General features: G+C 38.9%; 1 protein-coding gene across 1 annotated transcript; it reads right to left on the minus strand.

The window, feature by feature from the left end:
* Window positions 1-295: 295 nt before the first annotated feature.
* Window positions 296-3,760, minus strand: LOC140884457 (ADP,ATP carrier protein 1, mitochondrial). Its single transcript, XM_073291231.1, has 4 exons — window positions 3,638-3,760; window positions 1,737-2,260; window positions 1,270-1,641; window positions 296-831 (listed from the first exon to the last, which is right to left on the minus strand). The coding sequence occupies exons 2-4, from the start codon at window positions 2,238-2,240 to the stop codon at window positions 535-537; spliced, it is 1,173 nt and encodes a 390-aa protein (XP_073147332.1). The 5' UTR covers window positions 2,241-2,260; window positions 3,638-3,760; the 3' UTR covers window positions 296-534.
* Between the last annotated feature and the right edge of the window lie 17,019 nt (window positions 3,761-20,779).

The raw sequence follows: 20,779 nt of genomic DNA on the forward strand, positions 1-20,779 counted from the left end.
GGATTTCAATATTCCCAAATGTATTTTTTTTATTCAAAAAAATACACCAAAAATTTCAAACTCACCCATAAGTCATTTCATGTTTATATAGTATTTTATGTTATTTAGTATATATTTCAAATCCATTCAATAATGATGTCATTTAAATATGTAAATAAATAGTGCATAAATTTACGATTTGATTTATTTTTTTTATTATTAACAATAAAATAATACTCGAAATTCATGGTTTTGAAATTTTTTCATGCAATCGTAGCCCAAATTTATTTAATTATGATATTAATCAAAATAAATATGATGAAATAACCACAAGTCTTAATGCTGAAATGCAGATCTTAAATTCAAAATCTCAGGAAAAATTAAACATGATACGTGAAGATGGAAGCCTTTCCATGACAATTTTCCAGGAACCAAGCAATGTTTGGACGATCGAAATTTATATTATTCAAACTGCGCTCACTTTTAAAGTTTCTTAAACCGTAACAGAACATTTTCATCACCATCTGTCTCTCTGAAATTCAAAGAAAGGTGAACTTAACCTCCACCAGAGCCGTATTTCTTGCCAAAAACGATCATTTGAAGTTTGTCGTAACCAGCAAGAACACCAGCACCAGCGACAGCACGAAGAATGTTGGCACCTGCACCTTTGAACAAAGATTTTGCACCTTCGTTCTTGAGGATTTGAGCAAATGCATCCATTGAGCTCTTGTACTTCACAGCCTCACCAGATGTCATCATCATTCTTCTACGGACGGTATCAATTGGGTAAGAGGCAAGACCGGCACCGTTAGTGATGAGCCAACCAAGGGCAAAGCTAGCAAAGAAACTATCCTGTAATCATGAACAGGTAAATCTTAGTCGCTAACAACTAGTAGATCATGAAAATCAAATATGTAAACCTAATCCAATTCTTAAGTTCCACATATATCATGTCGTCAATGTGCTAAATATGGAATATGAAATTATTTAGGACAAAAGTTTAAAGTGTGGGCTGTGGCAAACCAGTCATTAATGTGATGCTTTGAAAATGTATCCTTCTTATATATTAAGTTGCAAGACAATTGGATTTCGAGCACGTCATGTATTCACGTACTGAATTGAAAAAGACAAAAAACAGAGAAAACAAAACTCGACACGACCGTCACATCCTTTACCCGATCAGTAAAATTAATACTTCAAATTTCTACGTGTGCTATAAATAATTGGGATAATGCAATCCAATGATTTCTAAGACAACGCTTAGATATGAATGATTGTCAAGATACTAACCTGTAGCGATCCGGTTAGGACCACAGGCTTCAAAGAGTCATACATTCCGAAGTATAAACCACGATACACAATAATGCCAACACATGAGATGTTGAATCCACGGTAAAGGCCAGCAATACCATCAGATTTCATGGTCTTTCTATAGACATCCACCAAACCATTGAATTGCCTCTCACCTCCCTTCTTTGCCGCCTTAGCATCATTAGCAAGACGTGTACGAGCATAATCCAAGGAGTAAACAAAGAGCAATGAAGAAGCACCAGCTGCACCACCTGATGCAAGGTTTCCAGCGAACCATTTCCAGTAGCCATCCCGGTCTTTCTTGAAGTTGAAGAGTCTCTTGAAGTAGTCCTTGAATGCAAAGTTCAGAGCCTGTAAAACATGTGATAACATTTAGTAAAGTTTGCAGATAGAAGACAGAAAAGGGATGCATAATGATCAATCATATATTCATAAATTAGATGAACCTGAGTGGGGAAGTAACGAATGACATTAGCAGTATTTCCTCTCCACAATGACCCAAATCCCTCATCCTGAATGGTTCTCTTGAAGCAGTCTCCAATTCCTTTGTACGGTTCCGAGAGCCTTCCAGATTTAATCATTTCATCTTGATTCTGTATCAGAAGCTTCACTCGCTCAATAGGGGCAGCAGCAGTTTTTGACACAGCTGCTGAAACACCACCCATAAGAAAGTCGATGGCAAAGCCGGCAAGGCCTTTCTCGGCAGGAGCTTGAACAAAAACTGGTGAAGCATGAGCAGAAATCAAGGATAGATCCTGAGTGACTTTCCAAGTCATTGGATTCCACAATCCAGCACGAGTATGATTTCCATAAACATATCGTCTCTGATGCATAACAGGCCTCTGGAAGCCACAATAGTGATTTTGAGCATCGTTTGACGGACTGGAACTCATGTGCAGCTGATTCGCCAACTTCTGGGCAATGGTAGGGAGCCGGTGCTGATCTACCATCTTAACTTTAGAAAGAATTCCTGCAAACACAAATAAGTTGTCAAAGCAAACCATGATAAAATTATAGATAAGAGGTAGTAGCATGTCATTTACAAGGACATTTAAATTGTTTAGGGTAACACAACATAGCACAAAGATTAGAGAATGCATCCAACTCAAATTTCAGAAAAGCAAAGCACTACACAGAATACTGATCAACAATGCCTCGAAGAACCAAAGTTACAGATATGGTATGCCCCGCTCAATATAGAATACAAACTGATGAATCAGATTCACAAGTTTAAAATCTAATCGCGGTAACACAATATCTTAACATGCAATATGGACATTAAATGAACGTACATAGGTCATGCCGTCACGGCATGTTAAACTTAGAGTACTGATCAAGCCCAAACATGTGAAGCAACATAATCAATGGTATCAACCATTAACTCATAACATTATATGCATCACAAAGGAAAGTATCAAATCAACTTATCAATATCAAGTCACTGAACAAATCATTTTCTTTGGGATAAAGCAAACAATAAGGCATGCCTTTCGAAAGCCAAGCCCATGTTTAACAAAAAGAACAAAGCGTTTCCGGACAATTTACACAGATTTAAGAGAATACTACCCTGGTAAAATTTACACATGAAGTTAATCAAGTTCAGTTTCAGTATCAGTTATTGATTGATTTGCATGTCAATGAGATAACATTAACACACAATTAAAATCTCTTTATCTTAAATCTACAGTACCACAGTAGACTTCCCATAAATTAAGCAGGGAGGACAAGTAAAATCAAAAGCAACGGGATTATCTAACTTTGATAAGAAGAGAGCAAGCAAATTTGCTGGAGATTACGAACTTAAACACGATGAACCATAACCAGAGCCCAGATTACATTACAAACAATATTATCAAAAGTAACACAAACAAATAAATAAGCATAAGCAGAATATGCAGATTGCCCAATACACACAACCAAAGAGCAGGAAACAATGGTTACAATAAATGACAAACACAGCAGACGTACAAAAACACTTTCCACTCCCAAAAATATGAATAGCTAAGCGCCGAATTCAAATACTCAATCATTCAACAAAATGCATTCAGATCCAAAGTGACCGATCTACGCAGACCATTTCTAATTAACAGTACCATACATTTTGATCTATCCACCACGGATCTAACGAAGAACCAGTAGAAGGATCAAGCACGAATACTTCAAACAATCAACAGCAACGAATCAAAAGCAGCCGAGCGAAAACAGAAGAAACAACAGCCGAACAAAATCGAAAACTACGCAATATCCTCAACCCAAAAAAAAAAAGTAAACGATTCAAAAATATAGACAAGAAGCAAGCGAAATTCAGTAAAATTCTAGCATAACTCAGCACAATTCGACGAATTACCTGCTCGGCGGTCGCCTCAATTGGGCGAAAGAGGAATCTGAATACCCTCTGCAGAGAGAGTGGTGGTGCCCGAAGTCTCACTAGTGGCCGCTCCTCATTTTAAATGCTGGCAGTCCTCTTTTGTTTTTTTTCCTCCAAAAGAGAAATTTTTTATTTCGTGGGTAAAAAAAGTAGGAATTATATTGAAATTTAAAATTATATTGAGTTCTTTGAAAAGTTAAAATATTTTTTTTGTTTAACAAACCAATTATCATCTCATTTCTATGGAGAGAAATATATTTTTCAGTAGTTTTGATTACTTGTTTAAACCTAATGGTCCAAAAGTTCATAATTTATAAAGCAATTTAGGTTCTACTTTAGGAATAGTCCATTTATTTAATAATTCTAAATTATCTGGAATATCATATTCATCAATCATACTATTTTGATCAGTATCATTATTGATTTTAGATATATTCATTTTTATGAATATCTTATACTAAATCAATCACTAACAATACATTATAATAGTTAGGGTTTGGAATGATAGGGTTACTTAAACTTGTAAAATTTTTTATATCAAGCCAAACCCAAAAACCAATATAAAAATCATATATTTTATATCAAATGTTATATATATATATATATATAGTTTCTTTCAAGTGCCCACCTATCATGCCCACTACCATGCCCACCAATGATGTGGCACTATTCTTTTGGACCTATAATTTATCACAACTTTATCACATCCAATAGAATAGTGCCAAATCATTGGTGGGCATGATAGTGGGCATGATAGGTGGGAACTTGAAATAAACTCTATATATATATACACGTGTGTGTGTGTGTCAAATTGGAAGGTGTCTACTAATTGGAGTAATGGTGGCCACGTTAGAGAATTAATTTCGTTTCTGATTATCTGGTTTTTTTGGAAGGTCAGAAACGAACACAAGAATAAGGAAACCAGAATTCACTAGGCCAGTATTATATTGCATATTAATGAGTTTATTTTGTCTATTGGTCGTGCAGGGTTATTGGGGGCGAGTCATTGGACTGGATTCGAGGAGGTTGCTAAATCTTTGGGGCTGAACTATATTGTTTCTAGAGCTACTAATATTCGGATAGTACGTTGGTTGGCCCCTGAATTCGGATATTTCAAGCTGAACACAGTGGCTGTTTGAAAACTGGAGGTGAGTCTGGGATCGGTGCATTATCAGAGATCACACTGGGCAGCTAGTTCTTGCGTTTCATGATTCTATTGGAATTGGTTTGAATACGATGGCAGAGTTAAATGCTATTCTCAGGTGTATACAGGTTTTCATATTGTATAATTTGTTTCCTCTATGGCTTGAAGGGGACTCCTTGGCGGTATTAGCTATTTTGGATGCTGACAATTCATCTTGGGAACTCACTTGGATTTTGACCCAGATTCAGGGGATACTTAAGATTTCAGAGGTGCGGAAATCTAATGTTTACAGGGAAGCAAATGCAGCGGCAGATGAATTGGCTAACCTTGGTTTGGCACTGGGTTTGGCCATATTGCATCCGCAAGACATCACTGGAAGGCTTAAAGGGATTTGTAGATTAGATAGGTCTGGTCTATCTTATCTTTGAGTTAAAACAATTTTTTATTAATTTTGGTGCTACTAGCCTGGTTTTTATAATTTCTCGAGAAGTTTTGGTCTAGTCTCACTCTCTTGTAATTATCCTTTTTATTCTAATAAATATGTAGGGGACCGCCAAACCCCTCGTCATAACAGACGGTGTTTTTAAAATATACTAGGGAAAAATGCACACACCTTATGTGTGTAAAAGATAAGTGTTTTTATATTTATTTTTTTTAAAAAAGAAAAACATGGAGTGAGTGGAAAGTTTTTAGTGGGTAGTTGATAGAAAAGGATAATTATGAAATAAATAATTTTGGTGTCATCAAGGTAGTTACTATAATAAACTCATCTTTTATATAATAGTATAGATGTGTATGTGTGTGTGTGTAAACACATCGAATTTATCATAAAATAAATTAAATAATTTTTTTAAAATTAACTAAATACTATGATGTTGTTGCCTCGGCATATTAAATTTATATCGTATGATTGAGCGATTGTTACTTTGCTAAAAATAATGGCTAGTGTTTTAAATCGTACAAAAACCCAACATCAAGGTTAAATCATTATCTAGCAGAAACAATTATTGCATCCTATCAATCTTTTCATAACAATTGCACTCGTTGGAATCGATGTACTCATTACCTTGACTATAATATCAATGTAGTATCAATTTTTTTGTCGCTTTACCAAAATATATGAGTGGTGGTAATTATATAAATCAAGTCCTTTTAAATCATACAACAACTCAAGTGTCACAGTTCGATCGTTAGAATATCAATTATTACACCATAACATATGTAGTAGCCCGGTTCTATTTTACAAGATTAAGTGACTTTAAACATGTTAGAAAATGACATATAATTTTAAAAATGTCAAAACATATTTAAGGAGTCCTTATTTGTTAAAAATAAGTAGAAAATCAGATCCGGAACGTCCAAAAATGGTGGGGTAGGTCCCGGGGGTCCAAAAATGAGTTCAGAAGGACCAAAATAGTTCGGAGCATACAGACCAGTTCGGGCCCTCCGAACCACTTCGGGCCATCCGAACTACTTCAGGCCGTCCGAATCTGAGTTCGGACCGTCCGAACTCAGCAGAGCCCAGGTGTCAAAATGGCTCGAACGGGTGGCAGTTCGGACCGTCCGAACTTCGCCTATAAATAGGCCATCCGAGAGCCTCATTTTTCACACCAAATCATCTTTTCTCTCTCGGTCTTTAGTGTATCTAGGGGTTTTGGGGTGTTTCCAGCCTTCCTAGGCTTGGTCCGAAGGTTGGCCAGGTGCTCCGGGGTTGCGGCAGAGCGGTGCCCAAGTTTTGGGGCAGTCGTCATCAGCGGGCTGATGACGGACGCAGGTATAGCTCTGGCTCCTTATAGTAAATAGGAAGTATGCTATAGCGTAGTTAAGGCTTTTAGAATAAGATTATAATGCATGAGTACTTTGCATTGTAGTGCGGATTATAGACTTGGACATAGTGCTGGTCTAGTTTGCCTAGTTTATGAGGTACGAAAGTATTATTCGAGATATCCAGATTGAGTATGCATGTATTATGTGTTTGCATGGATTATGTGATTGCATGTTTATATGCTTTTATATACAGCATGCCATGATTTTATGTTGCATACATGAGCATATTGAGCTTTTACCTTAGAGGTATCCTGTAGTAGGGCACTCACCCTACGAGTTTGTGGATGGTTGGATACGTAAGTCTTGTGTCAGGTCACCGTGATGGTTGGACACATGTACTAGTATTAGGTCACCATTATCCACTGGGTATATGAGCCACCTCCTGATGCGACGGCGCAGCGTGCTATATACCCTGGGCCCGGTCTTTGAGCTTGTTTCTTGACCTGAGAGTCTTGGTACCCAGTTCACTTGCATACATGCACACATAACACCATATACTCATACTCTCGTACTGAGCTTATCATGCTCACGTCGTACTTTGTTGTATCTGGACACCCTATTTCATGGGGCAGGTCTGCGGCTGGATGAGGCGGGTGGTTCTAGGAGAGCTTAGGCGATGGAGGACCAGCAAGATTATTGTCTAGGTTTTTGTTTCAGTTGTATTTGGGTTAATACACTGAATTTTATTCGATATGGTTGTAAAAATATTTTATTGTTGTTTAAGTTTTCCGCTGTTTAATTTTTGATTTATTTATTTAAGTTAAATGCATGCTTAAGCTTCTGATTAGTAGGTGATCACGATGCGGGTCACTACATTTATGGTATCGGAGCATGCATAGTAATCTTGGGATCTAGATTTTTTGAATTCTTTTTAACCTTTAATCATCGTGTAGATGGCGGGTCATGGTGACGAGAGTAGTCACGACTGCGTAGGTGGACGCTGGGAGGATCAGAACGATCGGGACCATCGTCGGGGCTGTCATCACCATCGCCATGATGATCGCAGGCATTTCAGCATGCATAGGTTTATGCAGATGGGTCCGAACCCTTTAATTGGAGGAGAGTCACCGGAGGATGTGGAAAACTGGCTACGACGTATGGAAGTTTGTTTCTGGGAGTTTTGATGTACTGAGGAGCAGCGGATGGAGACTCTTGATTTCCTGGTCGAAGGACGAGCTCGGAAGTGGTGGGATTCTACTTCTGCGCCTTTTATTGCAGCCCGAGGAGTTGCTACCTGGGATGAGTTCCGCACGACTTTTCATAAGCTATATTTTCCTCCTGCTCTCCGATAGAAGAAGACAAGTGAGTTGCTGAGTTTACTGCAGGGATCGATGTCGATCGATGAGTACCAGTTGAAGTTCTTTGAGTTGCTGCCTTATTGTCCCCAGATTTCCGATAGCTCGGAGGCGAAGTATAATCTGTTCCTCCAAGGTCTTAATCCGGAGATTCATGACCGAGTTGCTGTGGGAGATGACATGACTTACGAGGGATTAGTGAGTCGATGTCACCAGGCAGAGGACAACATCCGTCATAACAGATCCTTCTACTCATCTAGACCCGCAAGTTCCTTGGGTCCCCATGCTCAGTCATTCAAGAAGTCTAGTTCCACTTCTTCTTCCTCAGGATCCGGGGAGGTGATGCGTTTCGGCAGAAAGAATCAAGGTCCTTGCAAGCATTGTGGCGGGAATCATTCTGCTAACAGGTGCCGGAAGGTTTTAGGGGCGTGTTTTCGATGCGGAGAAATTGGCCACCTGAAGAAGGATTGTCCACAGGCCGGGGGAGATGGTTCTGGCTCGGGTTCTGGTTCTCAGGCTTCAGTGCAGCAGAGGCCACAAGGACAGTCGATAGGGGGTTCTAATTTGAAACCTCGTACTTCTAGTCAAGTGTTCGCCTTGAGACATGATCAGGCGGTGGACGAGAATGAGAAAGTTATAGCGGGTACGTTCTTGTTATTTGATATACCTGCTTTTGCACTCATTGACACTGGTGCATCTCATTCTTTCATATCTGCACGTTTTGTTAAGAGATATAAGTTGCCATACATTTCACTAGACACAGTGGTTGTTGTTTCTACCCCGACGGGCCAGTCTGCGTCGGCTAAGCATCTAGTGATGGGTTGCCCTTTAGAGTTAGAAGGGAATGTCTTGATAGTGAATCTCATGATATTAGCAATGGAGGATTTCGATTGCATTTTGGGAATTGATGTGTTAACTACATACCGAGCTTTAGTGGATTATTACAAGAGATTGATAAAATTTCATCTGGTTGGTGATGATAGCTGGTTATTTTATGGTGAGGGAGCGCAACCTCAGATGCCATTGGTATCAGCTTTGAAAGCTTGTCGAGCTTTGGAATCTGGCGTGGAAGGCTACCTCATCTATACAGTTGATACATTCGCCGGAAGTGTTGGTATAGAAGCTATTCCTATTGTGAATGAATTTCCAGATGTATTTCCAGATGAGATTCCAGGATTTCCTCCACTGCGCGAAGTTGAGTTTGGCATAGAACTGATGTCAGGGACTTCGCCTATTTCTCGAGTACCGTATCGTCTGGCTCCATCAGAGATGCAAGAGTTAAAGCAATAGCTTCAGGATCTGTTGGACAAGGGTTACATTCGTCCTAGTGTTTCTCCGTGGAGAGCACCTGTTCTGTTCGTGAAGAAAAAAGATGGGTCTATGCGTCTGTGCATTGACTATTGCCAGTTGAATAGAGTAACAATCAAGAATAAGTATCCTTTGCCTCGTATAGATGATCTGTTTGATCAGTTGCAGGGTACTTCGGTTTACTCGAAGATTGATTTGAGATCTGGATATCATCAGATGAGAGTCCGAGATCAGGATATAGCCAAGACAACATTCAGGACCAGGTATGGGCATTATGAGTTTCTAGTAATACCATTTGGTTTGACTAATGCACCGGCTGTATTCATGGATCTAATGAATCGAGTGTTTCGGGAATTTTTAGACAAGTTCGTCGTTGTATTTATCGATGATATCTTGGTGTACTCACATGATGTGAATGAGCACGCATATCATTTGAGGCTTGTGTTGCAGACTCTGAGGGATAGACAATTGTATGCCAAGCTGAGTAAGTGTGAGTTCTGGCTGGATTGGGTGGTATTTCTTGCCCACATTATATCCAGAGATGGAGTGTCTGTTGATCCAAGCAAGATTGAGGCAGTAATGAACTGGTCGCATCCGACGACGGTAGCTGAGATCCGTAGTTTTCTGGGTCTAGCACGATATTATCGCTGATTTATCGCGAATTTCTCGCAGCTGGCTCGACCCCTGACACAACTTACTCGGAAGGGCGTGAATTTTGAGTGGTCTTCAGAATGTGAGGAGAATTTCTGTGAACTTCGTAGACGGTTGACTTCTGCGCCGGTGTTGGCTTTGCCGTCTGGATCTGGAGGGTATGTAGTGTACACGGATGCTTCTCTTCAGGGACTGGGATGTGTTCTGACTCAGAATGGGCATGTGATTGCATATGCCTCTAGACAGTTGAAAGTTCACGAGAATAACTACCCAGTGCATGATCTTGAGTTAGCAGCTATTGTTTTTGCGTCGAAGATCTGGCATCATTATCTCTATGGCGAGAGATTTGAGATCTTCACAGACCATAAGAGTCTCAAATATTTGTTCACTCACGCAGAGTTGAACATGAGACAAAGACATTGGATGGATTTTCTTAAGGATTATGACTGTGAAATTAAATACCATCTAGGAGCTGCTAATCTCACTGCTGATGCTTTAAGTCGCAAGGTGCGAGTGTCTGCACTTCAGACTTGTTCTGTGGCAAGTGCAGTTGAAGATTGTTGTTCTTCAGGTTATACCTTCAAGCATAAAAAAGGTATGCAGAGTATCCAGATGTTTGCAATCTTATCTGAGCCTGCTTTGTATTCTCGGATTCGAGACACTCAGATGGCTGATCAAAAGACCCAGCGTTTGGCTCATTTAGTCAGGGATGATAGTTCGTCTGGATTCCACTATCAGTCAGATGGTTTTCTTTGTTTATCTGGCCGTATTGTTGTTCCAGAGGATGATACTCTGAGGGAGGAGATTTTATCCCAGGCTCATCGTTCTAAGTTGAGTATTCATCCGGGGAGCAACAAGATGTACAAGGATTTGCGTACTAGGTTCTAGTGGAAAGGAATGAAAATGAGTGTGTATCTATATGTTTCTAGTTGTTTGGTGTGTCAGCAGGTCAAGGCAGAGCACCGACGACCTGGAGGGTTGCTTCACAGTTTACCTATTCCTGAGTGGAAATGGGAGTTGATCACGATGGACTTCGTGACCCATTTACTGGTGAGCTCGAGGAATTGTGATGCTATCTGGGTTGTGGTGGACCGACTCACCAAGTCAGCACATTTCATTCCTTATAATCAGGACTGCAATTTTAATAGGATGGCACAGTTGTACATCCAGGAAATTGTTCGATTGCACGGAGTGCCTATGAGCATAGTCAGCGATCGAGATCTAAGGTTTACTTCCAGGTTTTGGGGGAGTCTTCAGCGCGCTATGGGTACTACTCTTAGCGTGAGTACATCATATCACCCATAGACTGACAGGCAGTCAGAGCGCACGATCCGTACTCTTGAAGACATGTTACGAGCATGTTCTATGGATTTTGGTCCAGCATGGCAAAATCAGTTGCCATTGATTGAGTTCTAGTACAACATCAGTTACCATCGCAGTATTGGGATGACTCCGTTTGAGGCGTTGTACGGGCGACGATGTCGTACTCTACTATTCTAGGAAGAAGTGGGGGAGCGACAGGTTGAGGGACCAGAGTTAGTCCAGCAGGCTATTGATATTGTTGGACAGATCAAGAAGAGAATTAAGGTTGCGCAGGATCGAAAGGCTAGCTATGCAAATGTTAAGCGCAGACCTTTGCAGTTTGAGGTGGGTGAGAAAGTATTCTTAAAAGTCTCGTCATTTCGAAGGATTTTGAGATTCGGTTTCAAGGGTAAGCTATCTCCTAGGTACATTGGTCCATTCGAAATTCTGGAAAGTGTTGGAGATCTGGCTTACAGGTTGGCGTTACCGCCGTATTTGTCAAAAATCAACGACGTGTTCCATGTTTCACTGTTGCGACAGTATGTGGCAGATGAGTCTCATATCTTACAGCCGTCTGAAGTACAGTTGGACTCAGATTTGACCTACGTGGAGAGACCTTTGCGTATCATAGGTCATAAGGATAAAGTGTTACGCAACAAAACCATTCCTCTTGTTCTAGTTCTGAAACGCCTACTACTAATAAAATGCGGAAATTTTTTTTTTTTTTAAATAATACTATACATATACGCCCATACATATATGTATATAAAAATAACATATATTTCTTAAATAACCTGAAAAATATTAAATAAATAAATAAATCCTTAAAAATGTTTCATGCATCAATTTAAAATGATAAACAATGCTGCTGAAAAATCTCATATGCGGAATAATAATAAAATAAAACATGTTTCAAAATTCCATCATAATAGACTAAATAACTGCGACGGTCACGGGGTCCACTGCTCCGTGAGCTCATACGTCCTCACCACCGGTAGGAGCTACATAAATGTCATCATGCTCACCTGCACCATATAAGCGTAGTGAGCCTAGGGGCTCAACATGTCTAATCCTTTATAACAAGGTTAAAAATAATGCTTCACGTAGATACTAATACATATACATGTACATGAGCATGCATGGAAACATTTTTCATAACATAAATGCTGAATCATAAATCATAAACATAACATAACTTTCTTCATCATACATAACATAATTGAGCATGTCATAAACATAAAAACTGAGTATGGTCATATCCATGAATGTGACTAATAACTGTACCGACTGATCAGTCTAAAGAACCATCGTACGTGGCGGTGGATAAATCCACCTCTATGCTGGTAGTAAACTACCTCTGTGCCAGTGGTAAAACCACTTCTATGCCGGTAGTAGAACTACCTCTGTGTCAGTGGTAAAAACCACTTCTATGCTGTCACATCACTTCAATTTCCATAAAAATATTTTTCATGCTCAATTCTTAATCATAAACACATCATAAAATATTTCATGTATGCATGCACTTAAAATATGTCCGTAATATATATTTAATTAATTTTAATAATAAATATACTTTTACTTAAAATAGACTTCATGCATAAAAATAATTAAATATATATTCCGGACTTAGTTTATTTTCATGGGTTGGTCCAGACTGCTGATCACTCACTCTAAGCCCATTAAACTTAAATAAAATCCAATAATCATATTTTAGCCCAAATAACTTAATTAAACTTAACTTGACCTAAATAAAATATTTAAGCCCAATTACTTAACTTAAGCCCAATAAAACTAGAGACTGGCCCAAAATCCACTGACTGCCCCAAAAATTCTCATGGACTTCCAAGCCCATAAAAATCATTGTGATAACTTAAATAAATTATTTAAGGCCGAAATAAAATTATTTGGAGGTCCAAATAAATTTTATTTCTAATTAATTTGCCCAAAAACCAATTAAAACATTAAACATTTAAAAATTTAAAATACTCAAGCCCGGTCCACCTAACCCGGACCCGGACCGACGTAACCCGACCCATGACTACCTGACCCGACCCAGCACCCAACCCTGACCCATAACCTGACCCAGCAACTGAAAGAGTGGGTGCCCGGATAGCCAACTTGTGGCTAAGGGCTTTTATGACTCTTTGTGTAAACAATCTTTGTTTAATATAATTTACATTTTATTAATGGCAATGACTTTATCTTTCTTCATATTTTTATATTGTGATATACTATTGTTGTTTTGATAAAGACCTTGAATATACTATAGTGTATGTAAGATGTGGTAGTACATGGGGATGACTATCATGAAACACATCTTATAGTCACTGTATAATCTAAACAGTTCCTAGTCGATTGAGCCGTCCGAAAATAAGGATAAGGATCGCTCCAGTTTGAGACTAGCATTTGCGATGCAGAGTACCACGTTTCATTGGTAGGAAACATAGAGATGTTCGAAGCATGCAAATGGATATTCATATGATGAATGATCGAACTACCCTATTCGAACTTTCCAAGTGGTTATCACTTATCGAGTGGATAAAGTCCACGGTTTTGGTTGTACACCATTAGTCCTTATTACTTGAAACATCATTGAGACTCTATATGCTAGTACTGTGCTTTGACTCGTTTACCGACTCTATGGGGGTCATCAGGTATCGGGATTGGGTACAGTTACGACGCATATAGGAGTCGATGCTTTGTTGTCAAGGATTCACCACATACTTGCGAGTGTGGATATCCTATGCGATCTGAGGAGATATTAGTGTGACAAATCTCTGGCCAGAGTACATGATGTGTTTTAGGTTAATGGTTATCCTAGTAACACATGCGATGTCACTAATAGATCTCCAAGATGTTATGCATATTTATCGAATCTCGAACGACTCTCGATGTAGCAATGGTTGTTGATTCGATCGGGATATTTGGTTGAAGGGACCGTACTGTATGCTAACCAAAATCTACTGGTTCTTGCAGGCACTATCAGTAATACCTAGGGAATCATGGGGCGATGTTGCTAGACGCTCTTACCATGATTCAGTGGGTAAGTCGGAAATTGTTGTTCCGAGTCACAAGGAGTTGTGAGCCTACGGCTAGCTGTATTCCTGAACCATTGAGGGTTACACAAGTAATGGATTACTAAAACCCCGTAGAGATAGTTAAATTTAAAGAGTTAAATTTAATGAAAGAGAAATTGGATTTCTCAACTAAAGGGAGTGAAATTTCCTAAAATGACATAGTGATGGACATTTTTGGAAATCACTGAATTCGGATTCAAAAAAATTATCTTGATTCTAAAAGATGCAGAAATGGTTTCTGTGCACATTGGTGAAATCAGTTTATCAATCGGAGTCACGATGAATTTTATATTAATTTCTATAACAACGGGCTTGGCTTGTTGGGCTTAAGTTATGAATTGTGGGCTTTAAGGAGTTAGAGTCCTGATAAAATTATAACTAGAAATTATCTATAAATAGAGGTGTTGGGTTCGAAAATCAAACACTTTGTGTCTTATAATTTTCGAAATTACACTCTAAATATTCTAAGGGTTTTTCGAAATCCTTGTCCCTCCCGGAGAAAATTCAGACTTGTGATTTTTGTGAAAAATTACAATTCTGAATTAACAGATCATATCTGTTTATTCTCTACGCAAAACTTCTGATTGATTTCTAGTGCAGTCAATCAGAGGGTTTCTGTTTTCTGTTCGTGGACCTTATTCCGGTGATTGATCGTGACGCCATCGGTTCCCGGGATATACAAGAAGAGCAGATTAAATTCTGTTGGTGTCCATAATCTTGCTTCGAGATTGGAGGTAAAATATTTAATTAATTATTATTTATTTTACTTGTGTGATTTAATCGTTAAACGTTTTGATACCCATGATATGAAATTGTTTCATATCAAAGAAAAATAAAATTTTTAAACTTCCGCTGCATCGGGTATCGATTCAATTGATCTGAACACGGTTTTCCAACAGTGGTATCAGAGCAAGGTTGCTCAGATCAAGCGATTAAATTAAACGATTGTACAAAAATTTTTAAGCCTCGGTTTTTGAAACAAAATAAATTTTTAAAATAAAATTTTTTTGACGGGCAAAACACGGGCAGCGATGGTCGCTGCCCAAGGGGCAGCGACGAGCTGCCCGGCCCAAGCCCCTTTTGGGGCGCGGGCTGCCCGGGATCGTCCCGGGCAGCCCGGGAAAATTAATTTTTATTTTTAAATTAAAATTTTAATATGTTAAAATTCTATTTTTGGTCCGATCGAAAATTGTTTTTGATTGGTCCACGAGGCGTCGGATCGAATTGTTCGAGTCCGAAAATTTTAAAATTGATTTTTGGATAAATATGAATTTTTGAAAAATTTATAGATTTTATCCGTTAAATCAGATTTTATGAAATTAATTATTTTTGGTACGATTGATGATAAGATATGATCTTATGGAAATATTGAGTAAAATATGATTTTATGTATAAAATTGGATTTTATATGTAAAATATGATTTTATTTGATAAAAAGATAAAATATGATTTTGTATGTAAAATAAGATTTTATATATGGAATATGATTTTATCCTTTTTAATTTAATTGCCATTGCATGTTATCCAATAAATTAATTTTGAATTAAATATTATTGGATAAGGATGATCGATTGCCATGACCAATTTTGTAGGTGTATGTTAGGGAATTTACATTTGTTTTTATTGTTGTTGGATTTATTAATGGGCCTGGTTTATGGCCCAATATGAAATGTCATATGTAATAAAAGTGGGCCTGGTTTATGGCCCATTCCCACCCCTTAAAATGTATCCCCTACTTGTCATAATTATTTATTGTAAATACATTATACTTAGTGGGAGATGAAGATTGGAAGCATGGTGGGCCCAGCAGACAATAAAGACTGAAGAAATGTAAATTGGAAGCACAATGTAATAGGATTACATTGCATACTTGCATATCACCTAGGATTGGACTTAGACTCGTGATTGGCAACCACGGGTCGATTAGTAATGGAATCGATCATCCTACAATATAATATATGATATTATCGTTGTATGCATGTTTAGACTAAATTGTATGAATCCCGCAAGCATACAAATTTTAAATGATGAGACAAATTTTCAAAATTAAAATCCCTCATTTTAAATATGATTTAAAATTGATATCAAGATAAATAAAGGAAATTTAAATATTGTTTAAATGTTCCTACCTTCCATCAACGATCAATGTATGAGATGCTACACGCGGATACGGTCCGGCTCATATTATTGGGGGGGCCCGTTCGTCGGAAAGCTGTACATTGGATCGACACATGTTGTAAGTTGGGTGGAACTCCCATGGGATCGGCTCATATTATAGGGGGATCCACATGGCAACCGTCCATCACAACTTAATATTGATGGGTCATCTTGACATGTCACAATAAACGACATCATATTATTGGGCCCTTATTGGACATGAGGTAAAAACGTGGAGGTTGCTTTGGAAGCAATTGGGCTCTACCTTTTGAAAATTATGGTTGGCTGATATTATTCGGGACCATAGTATGTCAATTGAACTCCATGTTCCCACTAAGGAAAACAGTTTCCCGTTTTCACTAGAGGGTAGTGAAATCGTTAAAATAGTGGGAGTGAGATTCATAAAATAAATTTCGCCTATTTTATGTCTTAGTAAATTAATTAAACAATCACTGATTATTGTCTGTTTCTTTTCAGTAATTCATTAAGATGAATTCGCGCAATCCACTATTCTCTATTCTCGAACAAAATAAACTGACTGGCGCAAACTATATGGAATGGTTCCGTAAGTTGAAGATTGTCTTGACCTCAGAGAAGATGCTCTACGTTTTAGAAAAATCTCCTCCGAAGGAAGCACCAACTGATATAAGTCCGGAAGAGTTGGCCAAACTTGATATATGGTGGGACCATGATATCAAGGCCAAATGCTATATGCAAGCCTCGATGTCTAATGAACTCCAGAGGCGATTTGAGGATACCGTGAATGCTGCTGACATTCACGTACAACTCAAGGAACGTTTTGGGGCTCAATCGAGAGCTGAAAGGTTCGCTACTGTAAAAGAGTTAATGACGTGTCGCATGCGTGAAGGGACTTCGGTCCGTGATCATGGGGTACGAGTGATTTGGCTCATTCAGAAGTTGGTAACGCTTGATTTGGTATTAGAGCATGAACTCAATGTGGACTTATTACTTCTCTCTCTTCCTTCTTCGTTTGACGGTTTTTTGGTGAATTTCAATATGAACAAGATAGAGGCCTCCCTTGAAGAGATGGTCAATATGCTTGTAACATATGAAGCTACTTTAAAGAAGGATAAACCAGTTCTTTTGGTAGGCTCCTCTTCTTCTGCTAAGAAGGGGCCAAGTACAAAGGGTAAGAAACGTTCTGCCCCATCCAAGAAAACCGGACCCGAGAAGAAGAACAAGACAAAGGCTTCAAACATGGAAAAGTCCAAGGATGTTTGCCATCACTGCAAGAAACCCGGTCATTGGAAACATAACTGCAAGGAATATCTAGAGCAGTTGCGAACTGCAAAGGGTATGTTCTATATTGAAATAAATGTTTCACTTAATACTACTTCTTGGGTATTGGATACCGGATGTGGATCTCATATTTGCAATGATTTGCAGGTGATGACAAGAAGTCGCAAGCTTAGAATGGGTGAGACCCAGCTGAGGCTCGGAAATGGTTCTAGAGTTGAAGCCAAAGCTGTGGGAGACGTTTATTTAATTTTGCAGAACGATTTTAAGTTACTTTTGAGAGATGTTTTATTTGTTCCAGATTTGATTAAAAACATTATTTCTGTTTCTATGCTTGATAGAGATGGTTTTTCTTGCAATTTTGTGAATGGGATTTGCAATATTTACAAGAATGAATGTTTGATTGGAAATGGACAACTTGAAAACGATCTATATAACTTAAAATTAAAAGACGTTCCAATAAATTATGTTGATAAACCGGTAACAACGAACAAAAGGAAAAACGATAGTCAAAACCCGGCAAATCTTTGGCATGCTAGGCTAGGTCATATTTCCTCAAGGAGGATGAACAAGCTAGTGGGAGAGGGCATGTTTGATATGTCTGATATTAACTCTCTACCTACTTGTGAATCCTGCCTGAAAGGAAAAATGACTAAATCTCCATTCAAGGGGAAACCTGAGCGTAGTCAAAATCTATTGGATTTGATCCATACAGATGTTTGTGGTCCATTTAGAATTGGTACTCAATTTGGCCACACCTACTTCATTACCTTTACTGATGATTATTCAAGGTATGGGTATTTATATTTAATGAAATATAAGTCTGAAGCATTTGAAAAGTTCAAAGAATTCAAGGCTGAAGTAGAAAACAAACTAGGCAAAAGTATTAAGACACTTCGATCGGATCATGGTGGAGAATACTTAAGTGCCGAGTTTTTGGACTATCTAAAAGAGAATGTGATTCTCTCTCAGTGGACTCCTCCTATGACACCACAGCTGAATGGTGTTTCGGAGCGTCGTAATAGAACCTTGTTGGACATGGTTCGATCCATGATGAGCTTCACTGAGCTCCCACCATCGTTTTGGGGCTACGCGCTTGAAACGGCAGATTTGTTGTTGAACAACGTTCACACTAAAGCAGTAGATAAAACACCATACGAGTTATGGAATGGCAAAGCTCCTAAGTATTCGTACTTGAGGATTTGGGGATGTCCTGCTTACGTGAAGCAGACAGTGGGAGATAAGTTGGATAGTCGATCCATCTTATGTTATTTTGTGGGGTATCCGAAGAATTCAATCGGATATTATTTCTATCATCCTGCTGAAACAAAGGTGTTTGTTTCAAGGAATGCCACCTTCTTGGAGAAGGAATTCTTATTGGATAAGAAAGGCAAGATGATGGAACTCGAAGAAATTTGAGAAGAACCCAAAATACAAATTAACGATCCTACACCTCAAGAATCATCACAAGACACGCCTATTGCTAGAAGATCCGAGAGGACTTCTAGGCCTCCTGTTAGATATGGTCTTCTTTTTGAAGGGGATCAAAGTGAACCCGATATTGCATGTGATCCAAGAAACTTCAAGGAAGCAATTTCTGATGCGGATTCAAATTTATGGCTTGAAGCTATGCAGTCGGAAATAGATTCGATGCATACAAACCAAGTTTGGTCTTTAGTAGATCCTCCCGATGGAATTGTTCCAATAGGGTATAAATGGATCTACAAGAGAAAGCTTGGGCCTGATGGTAAGGTATTGACCTACAAGGCACGATTGGTGGCGAAAGGTTATACTCAAAGACAAGGAGTTGACTATGATGAAACCTTTTCACCAGTTGCAATGTTCAAGTCCATAAGAATCCTTATTGCCATAGCTGCTTAGTATGACTATGAGATATGGCAAATGGATGTGAAGACTGCATTTCTTAATGGAAACATTAAGGAAGAGATCTATATGACGCAGCCTGAGGGATACACATCCATGGGAAGCGAGCATAAGGTATGCAAGCTTCAGAGATCGATCTATGGTCTCAAACAAGCATCAAGAAGTTGGAACCAGAAATTTGATGAAACAATAAAGGATTTTGGTTTCATCAAGAACCCGGAGGAACCGTGCGTGTACAAGAAAGTAGTTAAGGATGCTGTGACATTCTTAGTACTTTATGTTGATGACATCCTACTCATTGGGAATGACGTAGGGATGTTGCAGTCAACAAAGATATGGTTATCAGGTAGATTCTCGATGAAGGATTTAGGTGAGGCATCCTATATTCTAGGAATTCAGATCTATAGAGATAGATCTAAAAGAATGATAGGACTCACTCAATCAACTTACATCGAAACCATATTGAAAAGGTTTTCAATGGATGGGTCCAAGAGAGGACATCTACCTATGTGTCATGGAGTTTCTCTATCCAAGTCCATGTGTCCCAAGACTGATGAAGAGATAGAGAAAATGACACATGTACCATATGCGTCAGCCATAGGTAGTATCATGTATGGGATGATATCTACCAGACCGGATGTGGCATTTGCTCTGAGTGTCACGAGCAGATATCAAGCCAATCCCAGTCAAATGCATTGGAAAGCCGTGAAGGACATTCTTAAGTACTTACGAAGGACTAAGAATATGTTCATGGTATATGGAGGAAGAGAATTGAAGTTGGAAGGCAACACCGACTCTAGCTTCCAAAGTGACGTGGATGACTCGAAATCAACCTCTGGATTTGTATTCGTGCTCAATGGCGGTGCTGTCTCTTGGAAGAGTTCCAAGCAAGACACCATAGCGGATTCCACCACTGAGGCAGAATACATTGCAGCATCAGCTGCTGCTAAAGAGGCGGTTTGGATGAGAAAATTCATCCAAGAGTTGGGTGTGATTCCAGAATCTGTTGGTCCAGTCCCGGTGTACTGCGACAACACTGGTGCCGTTGCTCAGGCAAAGGAACCAAGGTCTCATCAAAGATCCAAACACATACTAAGGAAATACCACATCATCCGGGAGATCGTGGAAAGAGGAGACATTACAGTCGAGAGAGTGGCCTCTGCAGACAATATCGCTGATCCGCTTACGAAGCCCTTGCCAGGACCATTGTTTGACAAAC

The sequence above is a fragment of the Henckelia pumila genome, chromosome 1 (assembly GCF_033568475.1).
Source record: "Henckelia pumila isolate YLH828 chromosome 1, ASM3356847v2, whole genome shotgun sequence".
Classification (NCBI taxonomy): Eukaryota; Viridiplantae; Streptophyta; class Magnoliopsida; order Lamiales; family Gesneriaceae; genus Henckelia; species Henckelia pumila.